The sequence below is a fragment of the Durio zibethinus genome, chromosome 25 (assembly GCF_047325235.1).
Source record: "Durio zibethinus cultivar Kanyao isolate XHJ-2024 chromosome 25, ASM4732523v1, whole genome shotgun sequence".
Classification (NCBI taxonomy): Eukaryota; Viridiplantae; Streptophyta; class Magnoliopsida; order Malvales; family Malvaceae; genus Durio; species Durio zibethinus.
Window position 1 is genome coordinate 14,598,757 of NC_143186.1, and position 12,485 is coordinate 14,611,241.

General features: G+C 33.2%; 2 protein-coding genes across 2 annotated transcripts; both read left to right on the forward strand.

Annotated features, from left to right (window-relative positions):
* Positions 1 to 816: 816 nt before the first annotated feature.
* Positions 817 to 5,571, forward strand: LOC111275868 (protein SAWADEE HOMEODOMAIN HOMOLOG 2-like). Its single transcript, XM_022861449.2, has 9 exons — positions 817 to 1,081; positions 2,226 to 2,311; positions 2,412 to 2,457; positions 2,530 to 2,719; positions 3,779 to 3,851; positions 3,978 to 4,029; positions 4,350 to 4,493; positions 4,617 to 4,736; positions 5,125 to 5,571. The coding sequence occupies exons 1-9, from the start codon at positions 1,028 to 1,030 to the stop codon at positions 5,428 to 5,430; spliced, it is 1,071 nt and encodes a 356-aa protein (XP_022717184.2). The 5' UTR covers positions 817 to 1,027; the 3' UTR covers positions 5,431 to 5,571.
* Positions 5,572 to 5,997: 426 nt separating this feature from the next.
* LOC111275867 (GroES-like zinc-binding alcohol dehydrogenase family protein) lies at positions 5,998 to 9,842 on the forward strand. Its single transcript, XM_022861446.2, has 7 exons — positions 5,998 to 6,402; positions 6,915 to 7,142; positions 7,508 to 7,581; positions 8,066 to 8,225; positions 8,340 to 8,459; positions 8,741 to 8,849; positions 9,404 to 9,842. Exons 1-7 carry the CDS (start codon positions 6,175 to 6,177, stop codon positions 9,583 to 9,585), a joined length of 1,101 nt encoding a protein of 366 aa, XP_022717181.1. The 5' UTR covers positions 5,998 to 6,174; the 3' UTR covers positions 9,586 to 9,842.
* Positions 9,843 to 12,485: the final 2,643 nt, after the last annotated feature.

A 12,485-nucleotide genomic window follows, 5' to 3' on the forward strand; every position in this document is an offset into this window, starting at 1 on the left:
GCTGACTTATCTAATTTGGGTAGGTTTCCTCTTACCTTTTGTAGTTATTCCCCCTTACACACAATTCATTCTTTTTTTATTGTTGGGTGTGATTTGAGTAAATCTTGGTCAATTTGTACTTACATACCCCTTTTAAAAAAATTAAAAAAAAGAAACAAATAATAAAAAAAATAAAAAAACAAAAAGTAAAATCATCAACTAAACTAAATTTAAATGATAAAATCATAAAATAATGAATTTGAAATTTTAATAAAAAAATATAATAAAATATAAACATTTAAATTTAACGATTCATATATTTATGTTATATAATATATTAAAATTTATATATTTATATCATATTTTATATAAAAATTATATATTATAATTTATATCGATATAAAAATATAAAATATATATTTTTTAATTTAATTAAATTCATCTATAACAATTATTAAAATTTTAAATCATATCACTTTTATATTTTTTATTTACATTATATTTGTGTCTTGTTTAAATTATTAAATTTACATAAAATAATATATCTAATTTAAGTCAAATATGATTTTAAATATGATATTTTAAGCAACTTTAAAAAAATACTTTAACAATTTTTATTCTTTTAAAAATTACTATATTATTAATACAACTTATTTATCAAATTATTAATTTTGTCTTTCCTTTTCAAAATTCAGACCATTTAGTATAACTCTAATTTATTACCCGACGAAACGATAATTATAAAACGCACGGGACTAACCCGATTTGGCGACAAAATTAGCGTCGAAGATACCTACCAAAAATAAAATAAAATAAAACATCTCTTTTTCTTGTTCTGATATCAGAATTTCACAAACCATTGTCAAAACAAAATCTTGTCCCTCGCCCACCTTTCTCTGCCTCATAAACACACCCAATAAAAGATTAAAAAAAAAAAAAAAAAACACTGCACTTACTGAAACCCAAAACCCAAAACATTAACCAAAATTTTAATTCTCAAGAAAGACAAAAAAAGAAAAGAAGCCCGCGCAAGAGAGAGTTGGAATAGATGGGTCGGCCTCCGAGTAACGGTGGCCCTGCCTTTCGTTTCACCCAAACTGAGGTACCATTTTTCCTTTTTTAATTTAGTGTTACATTCGATTTATTTGAATATGAATGCTGTGGATGTTAATGGTTTGGATTTTTTAGTTCAAAATGTCAAATGGGTCAGTTAGATTGCTTGTTTTATGCAATTTATTTCTGGGTTTTTTGGTTTAAAGTTTATCTGCGAATTTTCTGTCTTTGATTACTTTGACTGATTGGGTTTTTTTGACAGGTTGGTTCATAGTTAGTTAGATATTGTTGTTCTTTGTTAACGATTGTATTAGTTATTGCTAGGAATTATTCTTATGTTTTAAATGCTTTTGCTTGTTCTAAGTTTTACCCTTTTTAATCTAATTATAGTAATTTTGGAAAATAATCATAGTGCTATGCTCGGGCCCTTAAGATTCTCCGGGAAGGGGATAGGCCCTGCAAAGCCTGTTCTTTGTTAATGGTGTTAATTATTGCTAGGAATTGTTGTTATGTTTTAAATGCTTAGACTTCTTCAAGTTTGTTTTTACTTTGTTAATCTAAATTTAGTATTTTTGGTAAATAATCATAGTTGTTTTCTCGCGCAGTTAAGATTGCCCGGGAAGGGAATATGCCCGAGCAAATCCTGTTCTTTGTTAATGTTATTAGTTATTGCTAGGAATTATTATTATGTTTTAAATGCTTAGTCTCCTTCAAGGTTGTTTTGCCTTTCTTAATCTAATTTTAGTATTTTTGGTAAATAACCTCAGTGCTATACTTCTGCCTTTAAGATTTCCCGGGAAGGGGATATGTCCGGGCAAAATCAAAAGATGCAATTTTGGTAAAGTCATATTTTTCTGAGTTAGAGGGGTAATGCCCTTTTAATAAAAATATGGATGGGAAACATGAGACTCTGAGAATATGCCTCCTCACTGCATTTACTTCTAAATATTTAAGAAAAGAAAGTGATTGCAAACGGAATTTGGTATAACTATCAGTTTCTTTGTCTGTGCGAGGTGTGTAAGACTATGATGCAATGTAATTTTTAATCTGCTGCTTCTTTGGTTATAGCTCTAGGCAATAAAGAATCATTGTGTATGTGAAATATCGTAGTATAGTTTTTTGTTTAGCATCTGATTTTTTCTCCCTGTTTTAATTCTCTAAACAATGAGTTTGTAAAATAATCTTTACATAAGGTTGCGGAGATGGAGACTGTTCTCCAAGAGCACCATAATCAAATGCCGGTTCGGGAGATCCTTGTAAGTCTTGCGGATAAGTTCAGGTATGCATTAATTTCCTTAAAGAACATTATGTAGCATGATATATTATTCTTACCTCGTTGTAAGCAATCAAAACTTTAAGGAAATTTTCTTTGGTTGTAGTGAGTCAGCAGATCGGAAAGGGAAGATTGTTGTGCAATTTAAGCAAGTAAGAACTTGATTTCATTTTTTTGTATGAGGAAATGTTTGCTGTCCTTTACTCTGGAAAACTTTTGTATAGGTATGGAATTGGTTCCAAAATAGGCGCTATGCAATAAGGGCAAAATTGAGTAAGGTTCCTGGGAAGTTAAATATTACATCTGTGCCTCAGGATGATTCAAATCCTGCTAGAAATGTGCCTCAACCTGTTGCTGCTCCCCTGCCTCCCCCTATAACTGCTCCAATGTCTGCTGCTATGCCTGCTTCCACAGGTATAACAGATTCTGATTCTGTCTTTATAGTCTTGAAGGCCCCCTTTCTTTCTCCTAAATTTGGGGTTACTAATCAGATGCTTCGCCGTCCATATAGTTATTTATGTGAGATTGAAGAATCCAATTGGGCACTTTGTTTGTGGATGTGTTCTTATGTTGCAATTGTCTGTAGTATTGTGATGATAGGTCTTTAAATGTAATGCATTATATTGCCACTATATATTCTTAAAAAAAAAAAATACTACTATATATTTTCCCATCATAAATGTTAGTTTAACAGTTTGTTAAGCTGTTTATTACAAGTTAATTAAGATGATTATTAGGTTAACTATTTAGGATACTTTAAGGGCAGGCACCTGCCCTCCCACAAAACGAAAGCAGAGAGGATGCTGTTTTTTCTACTTTTGGCTGTGTTCTTTTTCTTCTCTAATTATATGTTGATGGTTTACTTTTGAGGGAGGGATTTTAGTAATCTCTACTGTACAAATTTGTTTCTTATGAAAAGGACTGTGCTAGAAAAGATAAACTCAATAATTGACTCATTTCACATGTTATGAACCTATAGTTATCCAAATGCATCATTTAGTTGTGTATGGACATTATGTCTATATGAAAAGATGAACTTGTTTACTGCATGAATCAAATCAACAGTTTAACTTCTGCTAAAAGCACAATGTTTAATATAAAATTCTAGTGGATGATGTCGATTCTCTTTGGGTGATGATCAATGGACACATTAAAAACTAGCTTCTATGCATGAGATATGACCCAAATGAATACTCAACTGGTTCAACATTAGATTTGACATCTATAGATGAATTAATTAGCCACAAATTGGAAATCACTTACATTGTCTTATAGGAGAGTGCACTGGTTTGCAAAAGTTCCAATCAATTCTAGGAGGTTAAGGGGAGGAAAGCATCATAGCATAAAAATGTGATTAAGAAACAAAGAAACTAGAGTTACTACTTCACTTTGAGGCTTCCATGCCTCCCAGTGTTAATTATCCTCTTTTTGTCATCCCATTTTAGATTAATAGCCTTCATTTTCGGTGCCCAGTTCCTGGTGCAGGAAGACATATGTCAGAATCTTATATGGAATTTGAAGCTAAATCTTCAAGGGATGGTGCTTGGTAAGTTTTCAATTCAGAGTTGAAAGTTTGGAGGCTGATGCTTGCCTTCATCTTTATCTACATTTTGCTTCTCTGATAAACAAATCATTTGCAGTCAGCCCAATTCTCTTAATCTCCTTATTGCAGGTATGATGTTGCAACCTTTTTGGCCCATAGACATTTGGACACAGGTGATCCGGTAATTTTTTAGCCCAATATCACTGCATATGCTGGTGCAAGTCTGATCTACTGTTTCATCAGTTGCATAAATTAGCCACTCTAATTATTCTCTTTCTAATTTCTTATGTTTACCTGACCACATCTTTTTATTTTTGACCTGAAACTGGTTACATACTTTTGAAATTTATCATCATCACGTCTTTTTCTGTTTCACTTTCTGTTGAAATATTTTGATGGTTTTCTTCTTTAATTTTTCTAATGGTTTATGCAGAACTCAAGAATACCACAATTTGCCATCTAAGAAAAAGAAATAGCAAAATATTTTGCTGTCTTTTGCAGGAAGTACAGGTTCGGTTTGCTGGTTTTGGACCAGAGGAGGATGAGTGGGTTAACGTTCGCAAGCATGTCAGGCAACGGTCCCTCCCATGTGAAGCATCTGAGTGTGTTGCAGTTCTACCGGGGGACCTTATACTTTGTTTTCAGGTGGAGTTCCACTTATGATTTCCAATCAATGATGGCATGAAAGAAATCCTTGAGAGAATATATATTTCTTTTAATCAAACTTTTTCTTAGAATTCATTTTCTCAATGCTTTCAAAATTTTCAGGAAGGTAAAGATCAGGCTCTTTACTTTGATGCCCATGTCCTTGATGCGCAAAGGCGGAGGCATGATGTCAGAGGTTGCCGTTGTAGATTTCTGGTGCGCTACGATCATGACCAGTCTGAGGTATTAGTTGATTACTCTATTATTGTTTTAAATTGTTTTGGCTTTTGTCCCTCGCCTGGGCAAAAAAGGAAACACCATTTTCTTTCTTTTTTTCCCCTTCTTATACTAAATAAATGTGTTAGGACTGTCTCTTATCAAAGAAAAAAAAATGTGTTAGTCTGTCCATGTCTATCAGCTGTTCTGGCATGGGTTTTTCCTATTATGGAGGGAACACCTGACATCAGCGCTGGAGACATCCCCTTTACCACTCACACACCCCACACACACTCACCTGAAAAAGAAAGGAACTAGCATGTTAAATGATTACCTATGTATTGCATTGTTTAACTCCTGCCTTTTGATGACTCTTAAGATCTTCACTATAATGACATTAACTTTCATCCCTTAGGAAATTGTACCTTTGAGGAAGGTTTGCCGTCGGCCTGAAACTGATTACAGGTTGCAGCAACTGCATGCCTCAAGTAACTTGACATCTACCGATCAGCAGAAAACTAGCACAGATCCTTCTACATTCCCTGCACCAACTGAAGCAATGCAGAAGCAGCAGAATCCAGATCTATCCAGGACAGCCCCAGTTTCACATGCTAAAGTTTCTATAGCCAATCTAGTAGCAACCAATCCTGGAATTTCCCCCAGTGGTGCTGTGGTTACTGCTTCCAGTGGCCCTGGTCAAAACATGCAGGAAGGAAACTAGTAGGTTCAGAGAGGGATGGACAATGGGGCAAAGTTCCCCACTGAAATTCTAAAATTTTTGGATAATATTATGTAATTATTACAAGTTTTAAGAAGTTTTAACTTTATCTTGATTGAAATTTAGTTAATATTTCACTCTAAATTTTATTACTAGTACCTTTTAGAAAAATATTTTTCTTTTCTAAAAGAAATTTAATAGCAGAGCTTGTCCAAACATTATGATAGTATGTTATTCAGACTTGAGAGAGTATTGGACATAAGTTTTTGTTAAACAAGGATGTACTAAATTTTTTAAAAGTTTTTTTATATATATTTGAAGAGTCGGAATTTTATATTCATGTTTTACAACGATGTTTTAAGAGAAAATTAAAGAATCCGAATAGATTATAATAATAAATTTTCATTAATAATGAATAATAAGGGATTTATTTTATAAGATTTTTGTTATAAAACTATATTTATGAACATTATTGCCATAATATGTTATTACATTTATTAAAAAAATAATTTTAAATCAAATGCAAATCCTAAGCTTGAATAAATAGATTAGGTTAGAACACTGTAATATATGAAAGTAACAATTGTTTATACATGTCCTTCCACGCCCCAAACTCACTAACTACTTCCTCTGCGGACTATAACGCTTCCACGTCTCCCCATTGCTTTCTTCACTCTTACTGTCCCCTTCATGTATAGAAAAAGAAGCTGAAACCCAGAAAAACTCAAGAAAAAGAAAAGAAAAAGAATGAGAGTTTTGAAATCCCAAAGCGTAAAACCCAGACCCATTTCAGAGTTATTGATGAAAGTGGGTTCGATTCGATGCTACGTTAGTAGTTGTAGGGCGGTGTTGTTGCCTCGGTTCGGTGGACCTGAGGTGTTGGAGCTGCGACCCGATGTTCGAGTTCCTGATCTTAAGCCCAATGAAGTCCTCGTTCGAGCACGAGCTGTCTCTATTAATCACCTTGATACCAGAGTAAGTCCTCCCTTTTTTGGGTCAATTTTTTTTCTTGTTTAATGTAACAGTTATAAGTTTGTTGTTATTTGTGTCTTAGAGTGGATTGTTTGGTTCCTGTGAAAGTGCGAGAAAAATGAAATGGGATGGAAACGAGTTCTTTAAAAAAAATGTTTTATTTCGTTGATTTACTAGCTATATGAATCAATCTCCTTGATGCATGTAAAGTGTCTTTTTTTATTGAATTCCTTGTTTAATTTGTTTAATTTTCTTAATGCAATCATGAATTGGTTATTTGGATGGTATGAAAATGTTGGGTGGCGCTGGATTTTTTCCCTTTATTAAGGCGTTTCTGAGATGTGGAAATTTGAAATTCTATAAATTTGGTGGAATTGATCTATGGTTTTTACTTTTTATTACCCAAAGTTGCTAAAAGAGTAAATTAAATCGAAAGGAGCGAATATTTTGAATTACATTTCAAGTCATGCACCTAAATTGTGTAGCTTTAATTTTCTGGATTTCTGTTTGTTCAGATGCGATCAGGTTATGGTCGTTCCATATCTGAACCACTTCTGCCTCTGATTTTGGGACGTGATGTTAGTGGCGTAGTTGCTGCTGTTGGAGCTTCTGTGAAGTCACTGACTGTAGGGCAGGAAGTTTTTGGTGCTTTGCACCCAACTGCTGTGAGGGGCACATATGCTGACTATGCAATTCTTTCAGAAGATGAGCTTTCTCCAAAACCAGCATCGGTTACTCATGTGGTAAAAGTTAAATCTTTTCGTCATTCTTTGGGTAAAGAACAAATTTATGTTACTTTTGGTTGCTTTTCTTAAGAATAGATTTATATGACTTTTGATTATTTGTTTTCTTCATCCATTCTGGTTGACTCTAGGTGGATGGTAATTTCTGTTTACCTTGGTGACTTCTTGAGTGCGTAGTTGTGTTGCTATTTAAACTTTTTTTTACCATTCTCGCACTCTGTTATCATCAACTAGGTTGATTTATGGTTCCCTAGCTTTTCGTTTCACAATATTTAATTTCATAATTCAGACAATATTGTTGTTTTCATCTTTTTTACTTTGTAGTTATGTAAATTGAATTTAAGAAGCACTTTTGGTTGTTGTAGGAAGCAAGTGCCATTCCTTTTGCTGCATTGACCGCATGGCGTGCCTTAAAAAGTACTGCTAGGATAACTGAAGGGTAGGTTTGTGTGTCTGAAAATTTGATCTTCTTTGGCAAATTATTGTCAAATATTTTAACTATTAATAATGTTTAACTAACCATAAGTTATTTGGGTATATTCATGGAATGGTATGATCATCTTTGAGGTACATAATATTCATCATTGTAGATCAGTGGGTTTAAAGGTATATCTGGCAAATGAACATTGTTTTACTGGATTATAAATTCTAATCCATCCCACTTTTCTTAATTAGTTTTTAGGCTCTATAAGTCTTTGGCTTCAACTTAATTTATTTCATTTTGTTTATCTATTTATATTTGTCCAAAGATGAATCTCCTGTTATGCATTTCAAATTAAAGTAACTACATAAGGATATTGATGAAGTATGTCATCTCATTTCTGTGCCTCATCTTCAATACAATCTTCCAACTGAAATATAGCACTAAATTTTCTGGAAACTGTTGCAACTCATATTCCCATGATTGAATTCCCATTCAACAGGCAAAAGCTGTTAGTAGTAGGTGGTGGAGGGGCAGTTGGTTTTGCTGCAATACAGCTTGCAGTAGCTGCAGGGTGCCATGTTACAACTACATGTGGAAATCAAAGTATTAATCGAGTAATGGCAGCAGGTGCTGAGCAGGCTGTTGACTACACTGCTGAGGTGGTGAATTGATAATTTACAGAGTTATTAATTAGTTTCACCCCATGATTTTAGTTGTTTGGAGTGATATATCTTAGGTAGATCAATAATTTGTGTTTACATGCTTACTTACAGGACCTTGAAGTGGTAATTAAGGGAAAATTTGATGCTGTTCTGGACACCATTGGTGTACCAGAGACAGAAAGAATAGGCATCAATCTTTTGAATAGAGGTGGACACTATATGACACTTCAGGTAAGAGAAGGAAGCTTGTAATTATTGTTGTTCTTAGAAGGGAACTTCCTTCTATTTCCTTACCTCTTCTGGTTCAATACTTCGAGTAAATAACGTGAGCTAGGACTCTTTCGACCCTTTGGCATTGCCTGGAACTTTATCCTCTGCATGGTGCAAGTCCTCAAAGAACTTGTACCATCTTTGCTAGCTGGGAACCTCCAAAGGGAATTTTAAATGCATATGTTATGAATGCTTTGATGGAATTATTGAATGTTTAGTTGTCAATTACTCTATTATTGTAGGGGGAGGCAGCAGCTCTGAGTGACAGGTATGGACTACCAATTGGGCTCCCTATGGCTACAGCTGTTTTACTGAAGAAAAGGATTCAATACCAGTATTCTCATGGAATAGGTACATTGATTATCTGTCATCTTATGCTTTATATACATATTGTTCGTTAAGAACAGTTCTACTCTTGTTTCTCTAGTTAAAAGCCATACGAGAGAGGGTCCAATTAGGAATAATATGAGCATGTTGAAACTTTTCAGCTTGTTACTGTCTCATTAGTAAGTTCCCATTTTGTTGAGCTTTGCTGATGTTTCTTATGTATGTGTAGCTCATAACAAAATTAGGTCTGCAATTCTGAAAAGATAGTAACAAGTCTGTTATCTATACTTCCATAAAGGATCTCCGCCTCTTGTTTTATAGGTTACGGCACATCCATTTTTTTTTCCTTATATACCAGCTTGTTGGAGCATTAATCATTTTAATCATGAATGTTAATGAAAGACTCTTTTTTTGTCTAGATTTTCTCCTTTCTTAAATATTTTTATTCTTGTGTGTTTAAGAGTTTGATGATATCAATAAATCCATGCCGGGAAGATGGATTAATGTTTCATGATGTTAAAGATCTGTTGCTGAATCTTATGATCACTACATCATTCCCTACTCTTTTGGTGGTACAGAATATTCATGGATATACATGAGGGCTGACTCGGAAGGTTTACATGAAATACGTCGATTATCAGAAGCTGGAAAGCTGCATATACCTGTAGAAAAAACATTTCCCATAACTCAAGTAAGAGAGGCTCATGAAGCTAAAGACAAGAAGCAAATCCTAGGTAAAGTAGTGCTGGAACTTGATTGAAGTTAATTCTAAAAGCATGAAAATAACTTCGAATTTTTGTAATTCGATCTTTCAACAGTTAGGATATGGTTTTCTTTTCTTGGCTTGCCCCCTACATACTAGGATGTTGTATATAATATGGGAATTTTGGAGTGCAAGCCTTCAGTGTCCTGTCAGAATCTGTAAATCGCTTGAGCATAAATTTTTTCCTTCATTTTGCTGAAATTTTATAGTTAAGCATTTTGAATCAAAAAATGAAATTCATTTGAATGTGTTACTTGATTGAACCATCTATAATTATTATGAAAGCTTCTGTAAAATGGTTTGGTCATCTCAATTTCTAAAAATGCAGAATTTCTGTCAAACTGGGATGTACCAATCAAAAGCCTGGGAAAGAAAAGTATGGGGTTATCCAATCAGGGAACTTTGAAATAACCCAGAAAGCTTCATCTCTTTGAAAGTTCATCTATCTTTTGCCTCAAGTTCTCCACCTCTTTCTCTAAATTTCTGCTTTTCTGAGTCGGTGCGTGGCAGAAACAATCACACCACTGGTCCAAAGATAATACCAAAAATCTTCTGAAATGTAAGAAGATATTGCTGTAGGAAAACAGCACAGGCCCCCAGCTTATTATTAGCTAACGAGTTCTGACTTTTGACCTCTATTTCTTGCTTACACTGTACTTCTGCCCTGGAGTTTCTATGCACCTCGTAGATTATAATTATAGCACCTCCAGCAACCTGAATAAAGAGAAATGAAAGTTTTTATGTGCTAAGAAAAATATACCCTTCATAATAAATCAAACAATGGGTGAGAATCCAAATCATGTCATCATTAAATATCTAGATAATATACCCTCCAAGAATCAATAGGCAGAATTTATCCTTTAATTAGTTCAAAAGAAGGAAAATATAAATATCCATATGATTATTGGCAAAAGGAATTATAAATGTTACATCTGTCAAATCAAAATTAAATGCGTTGTACTCCCACAAAAATAGTATATTATATGATAGTACCAACAAATGATAGCCAATTGAATTACAACCTAAAATCACTTAACATTGAACACAATAAACTTACCTGTTGAACCAATCCTCTTTGGTTTTTTTTTTATCTCACTTCCTGCGAGTATTTAACTTATGAATGTCCGAAATAATGCAGCTTAGCCCAACTAAGGCTCAGATAGATGTGTCATAGTCAATACACCAAACCTTATGGTCATGAATAATGGGATCGATCCGGTCCAATCATGCCTCATAACCCTAACCTCGACTAGCCAACTCCAAGCTTGGACCACTTAATCTTGAACCATATGCTGAAAGATTGACTTGACTCCCCACTAACATGGATGGCATCATGATTTTGGATCAAAATCCTCAAATGTCGTATGCCCCCTTCTTTTGTGACATTACAGTTGGCTTGACCTTCAATTTGGGTTTGATTTAGAATGCCAAATCATCTACTTTAATCCGAACTTTTTTTTTTATTAAAGAATCTTAACCTTTAACTTTCAGTACTTCTTTTGTCTTGTTCTTGAGTCATTGTCTTGGTCAAAAACCACACTCATTTTCAAGTGAAACCCTTGACTATCTCACTATTTCTCTATCATTTCACTTTGAAGTTAGTTTAAAAAAAAAAAAACCTTGTTGGCAGCCTGGCTTCCTAAATAAATTAAGCGAAAATGACATGTGGGTAGGCAAATAGATTAGATCTACAATTTTAAACAAGAATCATAAGAAAAAAATAAGAAATATAAATTAAAATTTTAATAAAATTATACATAAATTTGAAAAAATAAAAAAATTATGTTTATTGTGCGATATAAATTAATTTTTATATTTTACATATATTTAATATAAAATAAATATAAATATATATAAATCATTAAATTTATTTAGTAATGAATAATATTTGACATGACAATTCACGGCGAGCACTTTAAAAGTAAGGATGATTCTGTCCACACCAGATAGGAGATTGGATGATAATTACACTCACGCGCTTTTAAGTGCGACTCTCAATGTAATGCGTGGGGGCGGCCCTCTGGCCCTCCGCCAAACGACAACCAAGCTTTTGCTCCTCTGATTCTTTCAACTGCTCATGTTTCCGTACCCACAAGTTTTTCTTGTTTTTTGCCCACGCGCTTGCCAATTATTATTCATTACATGAGAAAAAAAAAAAAGGAACTTTGGGTTTTGTTTGGCATAAATAACTACCAACTAGTCTGTTATGTGGACATTGTGGGCAACAATAAGCAATTAGGTTAACATTAGGTTGATGGTTTTTTTTTATTTTTTTAAATACCATGATCAAGTAAAAATATTATGTTCAATATTGACATGTGATATTTTATTTTTGTTGGCCCAAGTAATAATATATTATTTTTTATAAAAAAATCATAATACAAAAATAAAAATTTTATAAATATTAAGATTTAAATTTAAATTTTATTAACTTTATTTATTAAAAATAATTATGTAAATAAAATAAGTTTAACCTTAGATTCAATATCAATATATTATCAATTACTTTGAAAAAAAAAAACTAGAATTCTTTTACAACTTAGATAAATATTACCACATAAGCAAATATAAGTAAAAATTGCAATTGAATTTAGAACATCTTTTTTTTTTTTTTTTTATCATTGAGACAACTCATAGTCAAGAATAAATCTACGTAAAACAATTATTGTTATCGTAAAGAAATTTAATTCTGATGTAGGGTTGAGGAAAGTTATGCACAAACAACATGAAGGCGAGTGGGGTAAAACATTTGTACATGATGATTAAAATTGATTATCAAAATGGGAGCGTTTAATGCATGCATTGCCGTTCCCATCATCATTTCATCCTATCTCTCGAAGTCCGGTCACGTGCACCCCTTAGGATTCTCTTTTGTTTTCACCTCGTCTCTATCTCCT